The sequence below is a fragment of the Nerophis lumbriciformis genome, linkage group LG09 (assembly GCF_033978685.3).
Source record: "Nerophis lumbriciformis linkage group LG09, RoL_Nlum_v2.1, whole genome shotgun sequence".
NCBI classification, from domain to species: Eukaryota; Metazoa; Chordata; class Actinopteri; order Syngnathiformes; family Syngnathidae; genus Nerophis; species Nerophis lumbriciformis.
In genome coordinates, this window is record NC_084556.2 from 35,586,650 (window position 1) to 35,602,323 (window position 15,674).

The 15,674-nt window shown below is 38.5% G+C and overlaps 1 protein-coding gene across 5 annotated transcripts in view; it reads right to left on the reverse strand.

Moving 5' to 3' along the window:
• Positions 1 to 15,674, reverse strand: part of robo3 (roundabout, axon guidance receptor, homolog 3 (Drosophila)) — a 204,523-nt gene that overhangs the window by 62,478 nt on the left and 126,371 nt on the right. For all 5 annotated transcript variants that reach the window (XM_061963271.2, XM_061963268.2, XM_061963267.2 and 2 more), the window contains exon 8: positions 6,280 to 6,451. In XM_061963271.2, the coding sequence (XP_061819255.1) occupies positions 6,280 to 6,451 (172 nt within the window). The remainder of the gene's footprint in view (positions 1 to 6,279; positions 6,452 to 15,674) is intronic.

Sequence of the window (15,674 nt, forward strand, 5' to 3'; positions counted from 1 at the left end):
TCTTTTTTTTCAACCGGAGTGCCGTGTTCGCCCTACAGTTGTGCATAGCGTTTAGACTCTTATGGATTCTTCATTAATCACCTTAAGCAACGTTTGTAAGTTTTACAGCATAAGTAAAACTGTTTATACTTAAACCGTCCCCTGTGTGATGTCTGTAGGAGTGTTTTTAAGCATAATTGTACGTGCTATCGTTATGCAATGATGCTCGCGTCGCTTGTGTTAGTATTATTAAATTACAAATTCCTCAGTAATAATAAAGACATAAGCAGCTGAGTGGCTTTTGAGTTTCTAATGCACAACACAATGCAATAGCAATCTGTACTGACTGAAAAACATGAAGAATCATAATACATTATCTGTAAAGTATGAGCCCACATTTCATGTTTTGTTTGTACACAGTAGGGTTGTCCCGATACTAATATTTTGGTACCGGTACCAAAATGTATTTCGATACTTTTTGACACTTTTGTAAAAAAAAAAGGGGACCGACCACAAAAAAATGGCATTATTGGCTATATTTGAACAAAAAATCTTACGGTACATTAAAAATATGTTTCTTATTGCAATTGAAGAACAATTTTGGCCTTACATAAAATAGTGAACATACAAGACAACTTGTCTTTTAGTAGTAAGTAAGCAAACAAAGGCTCCTAATTTGTCTGCTGACGTATGCAGTAACATATTGTGCCATTTCTCATTATATTATTTTGTCAAAATTGTAAAGGACAAGCTGTAAAAATGGATTATTAATCCACTTGTTCATTTACTGTTTTAACATGTTCTATCTACACTTCTGTTAAAATGTAATAATCACTTATTCTTCTGTTGTTTGATACTTTACATTAGTCTTGGATGATACCACAAATGTAGGTATCAATACGATACCAAGTAGTTACAGGATCATATATTGGTCATGTTCAAAGTCCTCATGTGTTCAGGGACGTATTTCCTGAGTTTATAAACATAATATAAATTTTTAAAAAAGGAAAAAAAAATTGTGACGGTAAAAAATATCGATGTAATAATATTAATATCAACTAGATACGCTCTTGTACTTGGTATCATTACAGTGGATGTCAGGTGTAGAGCCACCAATGGCATTTGTTTACATTCAGGCACGCTAGCTTTTGTTAGCGGTGACGCCAGTGCGCTATTGTATCCTGCTACGGTTTGTAGTGAAGCATGTTTAGCTATTCCTCGTCCTGCAGGGATTATACTTGTAGGAAACTCACTTTATTCGTCACCATGGAGGCGAGGATTAGTGATTTAGAAGTAGCAAAAACACTGCTAACTGCGGATGGATGTTCGCTGCTAACTAGCGAGCTATGTCTTAAAGCACCTCTTCCTGAGGGCGTTACAGTGCTCAGCTTCACCTTTATCGTCAGTTTTTAGGCCAAACTGCGTCCATTCTCCTTTTTCTGTCTACACACATTGTCTGCTTGTAAGTACTCTGTGACAATGCGCTGCCGAACATGCTCCTCTGCTCGTAAACCCGTCATGCCCTTTAAAAAGATAAATAAATAAATTGGAAACCGGTACTTTTCAAACAAAGTATAGTACCGTTTTTGATTCATTAGTACCGCGATACTATACTAGTACCAGTATCCCGTACAACCCTAGTACACAGCTAGCTCGACAGTGCATGTAGTTGTAAAAACAAGCATGATGTGCTGCTTGTATAATGATTAATATTATAGTTATTTACTCGATGGACAGTTGTCTGTTTGGTCAAGCTTGCCAGGGAAGTTCTTTCAATTTGACTTTAGGTAAGCACTACATTTATGTCGGCATTGCTTGGCTCCAAGTTCCACATTTATATCGGCAAGTCACGCCGGCCTCACACTCTCTGCTTTTGTCTGCTCCGACTGAACCTCTGTTTGTGCTCACTTCTATAACCAACAGTTAATCCTCTGTATATTCAGGTTAAAAAAGATAGGGTTATGAATCATTATAAGTCTAAAAACAGTCATCCTAGTACCAACCTCGTCATGTCCATTGTGTCCTGAGCAAGACACTTCACCCTTGCTCCTGATGGGTGCTGGTTAGCGCCTTGCATGGCAGCTCCCTCCATCAGTGTGTGAATGTATGTGTGAATGGGTAAATGTGGAAGTAGTGTCAAAGCGCTTTGAGTACCTTGAAGGTAGAAAAGCGCTATACAAGTACAACCCATTTATCATTTATTATTTATTTATCTTTGTTGTCTGTTACTAAGTCTGCCATGATTACAACACACTCGCGTTTCTTTCCAGAAGTAGGAACACACATTTGTTGCCGGAAGTTGAAAGTGTGCTGCTATGGAAACAGAAATAAATGCGCTGAGGAGAGAAGTTCTGGAAATGCATAAGATGACCAAAATACAGTAAAAATTGTACATATTAAATAAATATTGTTATGAACGTGTCTGTTACTACATTATATATGTACTTGTAGCATGTACATAAAACGTTGATGAAGGGTTTTCTGACGTTTTAGAGGGCTTTGAAGACTACAACGGTGACTCACGTTAGCCGCATTTTGCAAGCATGTTTTATCATCTTTAGGATTCTAAAAAAAAAAAAAAGACATGTGTTGTTGTCTCTCACAATGATTGTGAATGATAGGCAACATTTTAAAAAAAAAGTGCCGTTCCCCTTTAACTGCCCAGGGTGTGCAGGCTGCAATTACACTAAACCATGGTGTCAAACTTGTTTTCATCGAGAGCCACATCGCAGTTTTGTGGAATCAGTTACCCGTTGTCACCATGTGAATAATATATTAGCATCAATGTCTAAGGATTTGCTTGAGGATATTGTTGCACAATTGTCTATGCATTTGATTATAAAATGTTCTTACATTCACTGGAGAAAAAAACATCTGTATATTTTGTGATAAAAACTGGCAGCTCAGTCACCAGAAATCAAAAATTGACTGCTGTTTTTTACAGTAAAATTTTGTTTCATGTCAACACAACAAGAATTGGTTTGTTCTGAAACTACATTATGTTGATTGGTCGTTCCAGCCTCCATTAAAACACAACATTTGGGTTTAAATTGAACTGATTTATATTTAGCCAGCTTCAGAGGTCTCACTTTCCAGGAGAAACATTTTTTGGCAGGATGTGTAAATCTCTGCGCAAATCTTCCCATCTGCCAACATTTGCGTCACTCATGCAGCCCCAGAGCATGACAATACCACATCCATGCTGGATATTAAGCAAGGCATGATTATCTTGAAACTCACTTGTGTTGCCAGCTGTATCGAAAGAAACGACTGTGTTGAGTCATTTTCAGTGGATAGTAAATAATGACAAGTACAATCAAATATAGTCAGTTCTTTTGTTTTTAATTTTTGAGATATATTAAAATAAAAAGGGTTGCAGAAGTGTATGAGGTGTACTCAATTTTTAAGAGTCTTGGCAAATACACTGACATTAAAACCCCAACCCTGGATTCCTCGAGTTATACATGAAGTCAGTATGCTTATTCTGACATTAATGTAATTTGAAATGGGTTATGAATTAATTGTTAGAAAACAGGAACCAACTGAAAGTGTGAAAGGTCCATCCAGGATTTGTGGGGATGGCGGGGATGTGGGGAAGGAAGCATATGTTGCAGTTATTTGCATAAAGCTTTCACCACTTGTCCCCTTTGATTACATCAGATAAGACCTCCTGCTGTCTGCCCATTTGGGGGAGGGGTATTTTAATTTGAGACAGATTTGAAGGGGGAAAGAGGAGCAAAGGGTATTAAGCATTGTTCATCTGGCCCATTGGGAGAAGTGTTTAGTGCCTCAGATTAAATTCAAAAATGGGTGAACAATTGTGAAATTATATTATGGGTGTAATTTGTTGAGTTTGCATGTTCTCCCCGTGACTGCGTGGGTTCTCTCCGGGTACTCCGGCTCACTCCCACCTCCAAAGACATGCACCTGGGGATAGGCTGATTGGCAACACTAACTTGGCCCTAGTGTGTGATTAAGAGTGTGAATGTTGTCTAATGTAGTTGGCCCTGCGATGAGATGGCGACATGTCCAGTGTGTACACTGCCTTCCGCCCGAATGCAGCTGGGATAGGCTCCAGCCTGCCCGCGACCACAAAAGGGACAAGCGGTAGAAAATGGATAGATGGATGGATTTGTTGTATGCTTTCAATTTGAATACAACTACAGGATGTCAACTAGGCTATGAAGCAACAAAGTTGAAGTGTAAACATGTTGGGAGTCTCATTTCTGTGACTGCTGAACATTATTATTTGTGCAGTGCATGAATGAATAAAAAACATAATTAAGTGTTTCGGACAACCTTTGCCGCTTAGACAGAAATGGGCAATATTTAAAATCTATATCGCGATATACAGTGTAGCCGCTTGCAATAACGCAATACATCACAATATATTATTTGGCATATAGATGATACTACAGTATTTCAAAACGGATTACAAAGGCTAATTTTTGCCTGCGGACATATGCGGCAACACTTTGCATAATTTTTGGTTGTACTATCTTCTCAAAACTAATATTATTGTATATGTTAATTTACTGCTAGTAGCAGGTTACTCTTTGCTAAAAAAAAAAATCAGCCACAGTGCAGTTCTGTTAAAATGTACAAAGCACTTATTCTTCTGTTGTTTGGATACTTGATAAGGGTAATACTAGAAATGTGGGTATCAATCAAATATCACATAATTACATGTGCAGTACTGGTCATACAAATGCTCAAACTGTTACGTCAAATTTGAAAGATCATTGAATTATAAAATGTTTGCTCACAGTTATAATCAGACAAAACACAGGATGGTGGTGTGTCAATAACATATCAAAATTAGTTCCTTACTCGTTTTTATCATATACTATATTTTATAAACTCCAGGTTACCCACAATCCAAGTGAGGGCAAGTGCTATAGGGGCAGCATGGCTCAGGTAGTAAAGTGGTTGTCTCCCAACCTGAAGGTTGCGGGTTCCATCCTCAGTCCCCCTGTGACCATGTCGAGGTATCCATGAGCAGGATATTGAACCCCCAGTTGCTCCTGATGCTGTGTCATCAGTAGGTAAATGTGGTAATAGTTTCAAAGCACTTTAAGTACCTTGAAGGTAGAAAAAACTATTCAAGTAAAGTCAAATTACCATTTATAAAAAATGGATGGATGGATACATACAATATTTTTAGCAAAATATAGTCAATAGTAGAGCTGGGTATTTTGGCACCTCACGATTCGATTACGATTACAATTCAGGAGCTACGATTCGATCAAAAATTGATTATTGATGCATTTTTAATTTATGTATATTGACAAAGTTATTTTAGTTTCACTAAATAAGCATTTATCATCTGCAACTTAAAAAAACAGTGCATTTGTAATAAAAAACAGTTAAATTATTCCCACATTTATTAAATTAATGGAAATGTATGCACAACTTGAACATAAGTGCCTTATAATAAAGGAGCTGGTCGGATATCTCTGTGAGGTGACCCGCTGCAGTCGGCCAAATTTTAGAACCGTCTGCATTACTTTATTTACAGTAAATAGATTATCGATTATTGACATTTTACTAATCGATTTTATAATTGTCCACGTCCGAATTGCGATGCATCTAAAAATAGATTATTTTCTCCACCTCCAGTCAATAGTGCACAGTTTCTAAATATAGCACTACTGCCTGAGTTTAGAAACAAAAAAATGGCACACACTGATTTTGTGATAATGAAACGCTCACCCATGTTTACTATCAAGAGCTCTAGTTTAGCCGTTAGTATGGCTTCTTGCATGTGCCTACAGTGTGTCTTGTAGCGTGTTTTGCTAATCAATGTCCTCCAAAGACATGCACCTGGGGATAGGTTGATTGGCAACACTAAAGTGGCCCTAGTGTGTGAATGTGAGTGTGAATGCTGTCTGTCTATCTGTGTTGGCCTTGTGATGAGGTGGCGACTTGTCCAGGGTGTACCCTGCCTTCCGCCCGAATGCAGCTGAGATAGGCTCCTGCAACCCCCCGCGACCCCAAAATGGACAAGCGGTAGAAAATGGATGGATGGAAGTCCTCCAGTAATTATGATACTTGTAGGAAACTTAATTTGTCGCAATGGAGGTGAGAATTAATAGCTTAACTGCACTCCCTTGCTTGCTAGCGGGGACACTGCATTGCGTTGATGACCATTTGTTGCATTTGCGGTACACATTTAAAATGTGTCAACATGTATTATCACCATATGACGATAGATTTAAAATCTATATGGTTGGCAACATTTATGTCATTTTTATTGTATATCATCAATAACGTGTGTGTATGTGTGTGCATAACACTTACTGCTTTCCACCTCTAGAAGGGCTTTGGTAAGTATGCTCCCCGCCACGCTGATGGCCTGACAGATGTAATAGCCCGAGTCCTCACCGCGAACATCGATGATGGTTAGCTCACCGCTAAGCGACACAGAAAAGCGTCCTTGTTGTGATTGCTCTTGAATAGGGAATAATAAGATCTGGAATGAAAAAAAGCAAGTCCAGCAAATTAATGATAAGTATATACAAAGTGTCTGTTTCGTCTAAGCCTTTTGGATGGCTGGAGTTAAAAAAAGAGAGAAACAAGTAGTGTGTCTGTACATCCACATAAAGAAGAGGATGAATGGCAGATGAATAAGAGGATACAGGAACTGCAGATATCAATATATTTATGAACAACACAGCATGTTTTATGTTTTGCAATAAAGGGGAACTGCACTTCTTTTAGATTTTTGGCTATCGTTCACAATCCCTATGAATACATTTTCTAAAAGCATTTTAAATAGTAAATAAATGGGATTGTGTGTCTGCTTACAATGGAGCCTATGGGAGCCACTCAATTCTGCCTATAAAGCCCTTAAAAACATCAGACACCTCCATTAAGGTTTTATATACATGCTATAAGTATATATGTAATGTAGTAACGGGCACATTTAAAACAACATTTAATATTTACAAACTTTACTCATTTTAAGCATATGCAGCACATTAATTTTAAAAACTCACCACAACGTTTGCTTTTTTCCCAACATCACTGATTATTACTCATCGCAGAATTCATGAGAGTCAAAAAACATTGTAAAACATCACTTACTGTACAATATCTGCTGTCACTAGGATACAGACTGTTTGGATGTTCATATATTCCCATTTAGATGAAGGTTTGAATCCTCGCAAAGAAAAAGGGGGTGGAACCAAGCGTCTTTTGGCGTCATTCTCGCCATTTCTGACTCTAAATTGGCTGTCAAAGTGTACCAACTTGTCGGAATACGTCCTCATTCTTCTACTATCCAGGTGAGAGGCATGATTTATGATCTACAATAAAGTTCGACGAGCAAGGAATTGTGGAAGCAGCTGATCAGTCGAACATGTCAACATTGGCACACAAGCTTGTGATCACGGCGCCGCTATAAATAGTTTGTCTGCGTTAGCGCTTATAACAACAATATCACGAATACTTGATTAATATTCAGGTTACAAAACGTAAATAGAGTATTGTTGGCGGTTTTTTAATGGTTATTTGGTATATACAGTACTGTATATTGTTTTATGGGTATTTACGAGTTATCATGCATTACAAAAAAAATACATCTGTCGTCATGTCTTTCATAATGATTGTGAACGATAGGCAAAATTAAAAAAAAAGTGCAGTTCCCCTTTAAATGTAGACCAAAATCTAACATATACGGTAAAAAACATGACCCCGTTCTGATTTTGTAAGTTTACCCCCTTACAAAGATATGACCAGTCCAGAATCTCCATAGTAGGTTTATTATAACATGATGACAGAATGTAAAATACTCATGTTAATTGCAGGTTATTTGATTGGGGGTAATGAGTATTTGATCCTAATATAAATGTCAACTTAGTAAGGGAGAAAACCTTGTTAGCAAGCACAGAGGTCAGATGTTTTTTGTAATGGTCACCAGTGTTGTAACATTTCAGGTGTGATTTTGGCCAGAGAAACATACCGAAAGCAAAATGTCTGCACCTACATATGACAGTAATGATGTTGTTGTTTGACTCATACTCACAATTTTTCTGCCTTCAAAAGAAATCTAAATTTTGTCTCATATGACCAAATCACATTTTCCCGAGCCTCGTTTGAGTCACTCAGGTGTTGATTTTCAAACTTCCGGCCGATGCGTCTTCTTGAGTAGGGAGACCGTTCTGGTACTAGACGAGTGGACGCATGCAAATTATAGGACCAACAGTGGCCTCTTTCTCACCAAGCTTCTTTTTGATTCCCTTACAGTCCTTTACTGTCTTGTGTAGGTCTACAATCGTATCGCTGAGGTCGTTTTGACAACTTTTTGGTCATGGCCATGGTGGTAGAGACTGTTTCTGTGACATTGTCTTTATCAACATAATGAGTTGAGATTAGGAGTACTTTCCTTAAAGGGAGAGGACTAATTTATGTACTTCAAGAACACGTACCTGTCTTTTGAGGTCAGAATTATTTCTGGTTGGTTGGAGATTAAAAATGTCCTTACTAGTACATTGGGGGAGCTACAAAAAGAAGTGGACAAGCCTGGAAATATGGCATTGGAATTGAACCCTAATCCATTAACAATAAAGCTTTAAAAGACAATAAGTGCCTGTGTGTCTCTGCTGGTGGAGTACCTTTCATATAGAACAGGTATACACATTCCTATGCAAACTAAATGGCTTCATCTTATTTACATAAAGGCATGTCATCCTTGTCTTTACATGATTGCGCGTTTACAATTTCTCATTAGCTTTTGTTCAAGCCTGAGGAGTGGTCACACTAATTAAATGACAAGTCTTTATTCTGACTTTGCGGACTAATTTGGATCCTTTCTATTATTTTCTATTATGAAAGTTGGTGAAGTGGTGATTGCAATGCAGTCATGCATGTGTGTTTGCATATTAGCAGTCCCCGCTTCCCCAAAGCTGTCAAACCTGGGGAAACATTAGAAAGCTACCATAAAAATGATAACTCTTCATATTATTGTAAGGGGGTGAATTTACAAAATCTAAATCTACAGATGGGCGACATGGACTAAAATCTATATTGCGATACATATACTTAATTGGCTCCCAGTTACTTTTAGAGTTCGCTTTGCATTGGACTTGGTGATGTACGGCTTAGATACAGCTGATCGGCCATGGAAACCCATTCCACGAAGCTCTCTGCGTACTGTACGTGGGCTAATTGGCAGAGGTGGGACCAAGTCATTGTTTTGCAAGTCACAAGTAAGTCTCAAGTCTTTGCCCTCAAGTCCGAGTCAAGTCCCGAGTCAAGACAGGCAAGCCCCGAGTCAAGTCCAAAGTCAAGACTGGAAAGTCTCAAGTCAAGTCCTAAGTCCTGCATTTTGAGTTTCGAGTCCTTTCAAGTCCTTTTAACCACAGACTAATATATTAACACAGATTGTGTATGCTTTTCAAACGCTGTATTTATTTATTAAAACAAGTGCATTTTAAATTGCAGGAAAGAAAACTGTGCTGACATTGCACTTTATAATAGCACTATTAACCAGTCATTTTAAACATTAACTCATTCCTTTACAGAAAAAACACATTGAAAAATAAAGTGCAAATGTACTTATTTGTACAAAAGTGTTAACATTGAAAAAACATGACATATACGTGAACATAACAAAAAAGTTGTACTTTTTATATGTCAGGGCCCTATGCTGCATTGCATTTGCAAAAGACCAAATTAGCCAAAAGTCTGTCAGTCATTTGTGCACGATGGGGGCGTAGTATGATGCCACCATGGCTGAAAACTCGCTCCACTGGAGCACTGGAGGCAGGCACTGCCAAGACTCTCATGGCCACTCGGAACAGTGAAGGAAGAGTCTTCATGTTCAATGCCCAGAACAAAAGGGGGGAGAGAGTTGTTTTGGGTTGGTGCACTACTTGTAAGTGTATCTTGTGTTTTTTATGTTGATTTAATTAAAAAAAGAAAAAAAGAAAAATTATTTCTTGTGCGGCCCGATACCAATCGATCCACGGACCAGTACCGGGCCGCGGCCCGGTGGTTGGGGACCACTGAGGTAAACAACCAACAGTATGTCAGAAAGCTAGCTAAAACGGTACACATATTCATAATATAGTATACATTTTAACTGACCTTTATTTTACTATTTTTGTCTTTTTTTAGGTGGCTAAAATATGCGGTGCTGCTGACCGCCGTCTAACGTTACGTGTGATATATTGACTAACGTAACCCTGCTTAAAAAAAATCACTGAACAAAAAGTATGAATAAGGCAGTGAACTGCAACAGATTCCCGTGTTTGCAATAACGTTATAACGTTAGCAGTGAGTTTACAGCCTCACTGATTTAACTACACAGCAAATAAAAGTCACGTTACTTAGCCAATAAACGTTATCTTACATTCAAAATTTACCGTTCTTTGTGCAACTTCAAATGCCGGACGAAGTTGGAAGTTGTTGCCTCTCCATCAGTAATTTTCGAACCGCATGTGTTGCATACTGCAAACCGTTTTGTGTTGACCACCTCGTAATTTTTATACCCAAACAAAATTATTTTAGGTATCATTTTTTGTTCACTGGCGTGTGGTTTGGACATGTCTTCTTCGTTGGTTGTCCTGCAATTTGATTGGATGAATGCTGTGTGATGAAAACAAAGTAGATCTAATTTGATTGGCTGTTGTACTGAGACCACACCAGCTGACACACGCAACGCTGATAGACAGTACACAATGAAAAATACGGGGCGCTCCCGAATAACTTTTTCATCTTTGGGTTTTGGGGAAAGTAGCAAGTCATGTCAAGTCATGTCAATTCAAAAGGCTCAAGTCCAAGTGAAGTCACAAGTCATTGATGTTAAAGTCTAAGTCGAGTTGCAAGTCTTTTTACATTTTGTCAAGTCGAGTCTAAAGTCATGAAATTCATGACTCGAGTCTGACTCGAGTCCAAGTCATGTGACTCGAGTCCACACCTCTGCTAATTGGAAGGTCACATGAAGTTTGGAACTCTGTAGCAACTGACTGTGCAGAAAGTCTTTGCACTATGTGCTTCAGCATCCGCTGACCCCTCTCTGTCAGTTTACGTGGCCTACCACTTGGTGGCTGAGTTGCTGTTGTTCCCAAACTCTTCCATTTTCTTATAATAAAGCCCACAGTTAACTTTGGAATATTAAGGAGCGAGGAAATTTCATGACTGGATTTGTTGCACAGGTGGCATCCTATGACAGTTCCACGCTGGAAATCACTGAGAGCGGCCCATTCTTTCACAAATGTTTGGAGAAACAGTCTTCATGCCTAAGTGCTTGATGTTATACACCTGTGGCCGGGCCAAGTGATTAGGACACCTGATTCTCATCATTTGGATTGGTGGCCAAATAGTTTTGGCAATATACTGTATACAGTATATATAATCTACACACACATATGTGTACATATTATATCTGGTTACTTTCTGTTGTAACATGGTTCTCTTTCGCACTTTTTCTTCTGTTGTTTGTATAATTTACACTAGTTTTGGGTGATACTACAAATTTGGGTATCGATCCAATACCAAGTAGTGACAGGAGCAGTATTGGTCATACCAATGCTGATACTTAAAATTTTCAAGATCATTAAATTATTCAATTTGTGATCACAAAAACACAGGGTGTCGGTGTAACAATACCAATTAAATGTTAAAATGGTTTCCTTATTCATTTGTATTACATTCCATATTTTGAGCAGGATAAAGTCAATAGTGCAAAATAACAAACATAAGCAAAAACTCTTGCTCTGATCTAAAACCTTTAGTTTTTGCCCTTAAAGTCCTGCGTCCAGGGCCATATTCCCAGAGTTTGTAAACATTAACAAAAACAGATTGTATTGATATTTATTGTAGGAACCAGAATATTAATAACAGAAAGAAACAACCTTTTTGTGTGAATGAGTGTGAATGAGTGTAAATGGAGGAGGGAGGTTTTTGGGTTGGTGCACTAATTGTAAGTGTATCTTGTGTTTTTATGTTGATTTAATAAAAAAAAAATATAACAAAAACAACAAAAAACTATTTTATGATTATAAAACAAAATATTGATCTACTCACTGTAACATTGACCATATACTGATACTATAATTGATATAGTTATTGTAAATATTTGTATCAGTCCGCCCCTCCCTGACAACATTCAAGAGTTTTAGTTTAGCAGTTGTAGTTTGTGAGTTCTTGTATCCTCTTGCGGTGAGTAGTGTAGCATGTTTAGCTACTCCTCATCCTTAAGTAATAATGTTACTTGTAAGAAACATTGTTTTCTTACAAGTAACAATGGTACACAGCTGCATTGACTCTGGACTTGATGAAACACAGTGGACCAACACCAGCAGCTAACATGGCTCCCCAAACCATTGCTGACTGTGGGAACTTCACACTGGATTTCAAGCAACTTGGATTTTTCTACTCTCCAGCCTTCCTCCAGACTCTAGCGTCTTGACTTCCAAATGAAATACAAAACTTGCTTTTGTCTGAAAACAGGACTCTGGACCACTCTGCAACTGTCCAGTGCTTCTTTTCCATAGTCCAAGTCAGACGCTTCTAGAGATTTTAGAGCACTACATGCTTCCATCTGTTGAAAAGCTCTATGGAGATGATGATTTCATTTTCCAGCATGATCTGGCACCTGCCCACAGCGCCAAAACCACCAGTAACTGGTATACTGACCATGGCATTACTGTCCTCGATTGGCCTGCCAACTCCCCTGACCTGAACCCCACAGAGAATTTGTGGGGTATTGTGAAGAAGAAGCTGAAAGACATCAGACCCAATAATGCAAATGAGCTAAAGGCCGCTATTGAAGCATCCTGTGCATCCATAACACCTCAGCAATGCCACAGGCTGATTGCCTCCATGCCACGCCGCATTGATGCAGTAATCCGTGCAAAAGGATTCCCAACCAAGTACTGAGTGCATTGATTGACATTTTCAAATGTTTGATTTGGTTTTGCTGTTATAAATCTTTTTTTTTTTACTTGGTCTGAGGAAATATTCAAATTTTTTTAGATCGGATTTTTGAGTTTTCTTAAGCTGTATGCCATAATCAGCAATATTAAAAGAATAATAGGCTTGCAATATTTCAGTTGATGTGTAATGAATCCAGAATGTATGATATTTTTGCTTTTTTAATTGCATTACAGAAAATAAATAACTTTATCACAATATTATAATTTTCTGAGACAGCCCTGTATACTTGAGCTGGGGTGGAGCCAATAGTTGTTTGTGCAGCCACTTGCAGGTTGTTGAACTCTTCTACATGTGACATGTAGAGCCTGCAGGTTCCTCTCAGATGGCAGAGTCTTTATATGTTGTGAGGGCCTGTCATTTCTCCTCATTTAGAGGAAGTCAGTTTTCTGCGTTGGCCTCAAACCAGTCAGCTGACTTGTACTGCATGTTGCAAAAAAGTAGACATCGCTGTGTTGTATATGGTGTGCCTGAGGTATGACCATATGTCACTGCCGTTTAGACTGGGTGGCTCCGGGAAGTCCGTTTTTTAGTGCCTTTACAAAGTCTTCCACCTTTTCCTGGATGGAGGTCTTGCTGGCATCAATGCCCACTCAGCCAACTTTTTGTTCTCGGTATATTTATTTTGACTGGAGCTGAACTATGCAGCCCACAAGAGAATGATCAGTGTCAGTCTGCATTCTGGAAACTCTGGGTCAGTTTAACACTGCCCGGATCGTTGCGTCAGCTAAGCAGTAGATCAAGCTGGTGCCGATGCTTAAACCTGGGATGTCTCCAGGATACTTTGTGTTCAGGGTTGGTGTTGACAAATAAGTTGGTGATACACAGGTTGTTGTGACAGCAAAACTCTAGCAGACATTGCTCATCTATTTATTATTAAAATTCCAAACTGGACCATGCAGGATGGCCAAGAGCTATGGTCTGGGCTGACTCTGGCGTTAAAATCTCCAAGAAGAAAGACCAATACATCTTGTGGGATGTGTCTAATGATGAAGCTGAGGTCACCATAAAACCTGTCCTTCACTTCTGATGATGATGTTAGTGGGGGAGCTACGACACTGATTAGGCTAAACAATGATGTTTGGAGCTGGATCTTGAGTATGCTTTTTGATCCCTCTGACGGCGATACAGTGGAGTTCAGCAGCTGATTCCTGATAGCAAAACCAACGCCAAGTTTTCTATTTTTTTCTGGCGGCTTGCCCTTCCAAAAAAAACTTAACTCCTTCTCTCTGAGAGTCGTGTCTCCTGTAGGCTGGCACATCCATTTTGAGCCTACTCATTTTGTCGTTGATCACAGCAGTCTTGCGGGCATCATTTACTTTTCTTAAATTGTCTGAGAGGCCTTGTGTCAGGTACATACATTACATCTACCCAGCCTTATTGCTAGGTTGATTTGTGCTCAGGTTTTCTTAGCCTTTCCCGTAAATAGGTAGGCCGCAACACTGTGGAGATTTTGAATCAGGGTTTGCCTTCCCTTAGGTGAGCTGTCATCCAGCTCTATTGTCGGTCCAATTTATATTATCTATATGTTATATTGTCTATATCGCGCAATCCTAAGGGGATCAAAAACCTATTTGTCCACACTGTAAATGTGCAATTATTGCTTACTTGAACAGTGTAATCAATTTACTATTGAAATAACATTTTTTTTAACACATATTGGCCCTGGATCATCTGTAGTCTGTAAAATATTTCACACCCTTGCTTAGTAGGGAACCATTTTATCTCTTCATTGTTTTGCTAATAAACAATAATTTTTTGCAGAATGATTTCCAACATGATTTCTGCTCTATTATGTCTCTGACCTTCAGGGTTGTTGATTTGTTATCCCTTTTTTTCCCATCCCTTGTGCTTTCTCTCCCACACAAATTGCAGCCAATTTCTCTCTTCCCCACTTTAATATCTACCTGGAAACCATGCTCCATACACCCACAGTTTTTCAACCGGCATTGCAGTGCTATTCAACATGCTACACAGTTTATCATACACTTGTGCAAACCCACACACACCCACATTTGTACACATGCAAGCAAAGTCACATCCATGCTGAACAAAAGCTTGAAAAGTGAAATGAAAAAGGCAATGTGTAGGAATGTGTGTGTGTGAAAGTCACACTCGTACCACAATATTAAAGCCTACAGTACTAATCAACTCAGTACATACACATGCACTTAAAACATTAATTACTGAATTTGATTGAAAACACATTTTAAACACATTATTTGGATCATGTTCGACTAAGGTTGGATTAACACACAGAAACTATGCAGATCTCTCTTGTATATTTTAAATAAAGAATTCTGTTTATGTTAACTCAAACCCTGCATTTGAGAACAACTTTTGGGCTTTGTCTTTTTAACTGTTTTAACCTGGGCAGCATGTAGAAATGCAACAATCCTTCTAGCTACAGTTCCATGCTAATAGCTATAGCAACCTTCATGAATACGTTGTGTTAACATGGAAACATCGCTTGATTTAATGGACAAGTGCTGAATCTCAAAGTGATTAAATAAATGCTAACATGCTAACAGTTTGTACACTAACAGATAGGTCCAAAGTACATGAACCAGAAAAGTGTCTCGAAAAGTTTTAAATAAATCTTGCCAAGTAGGTAGATTTATTTCATGTGAGATTAGTTACAATGTTAATACAGTTCTGTGTTCTAACAGTAATGCTAACACTTTGTAGCCAAAGTACCAGCAACCTTTAAGGATATCTTGTGTTAAGAAGGGAACATGGCTTAATTGCTTCTATGG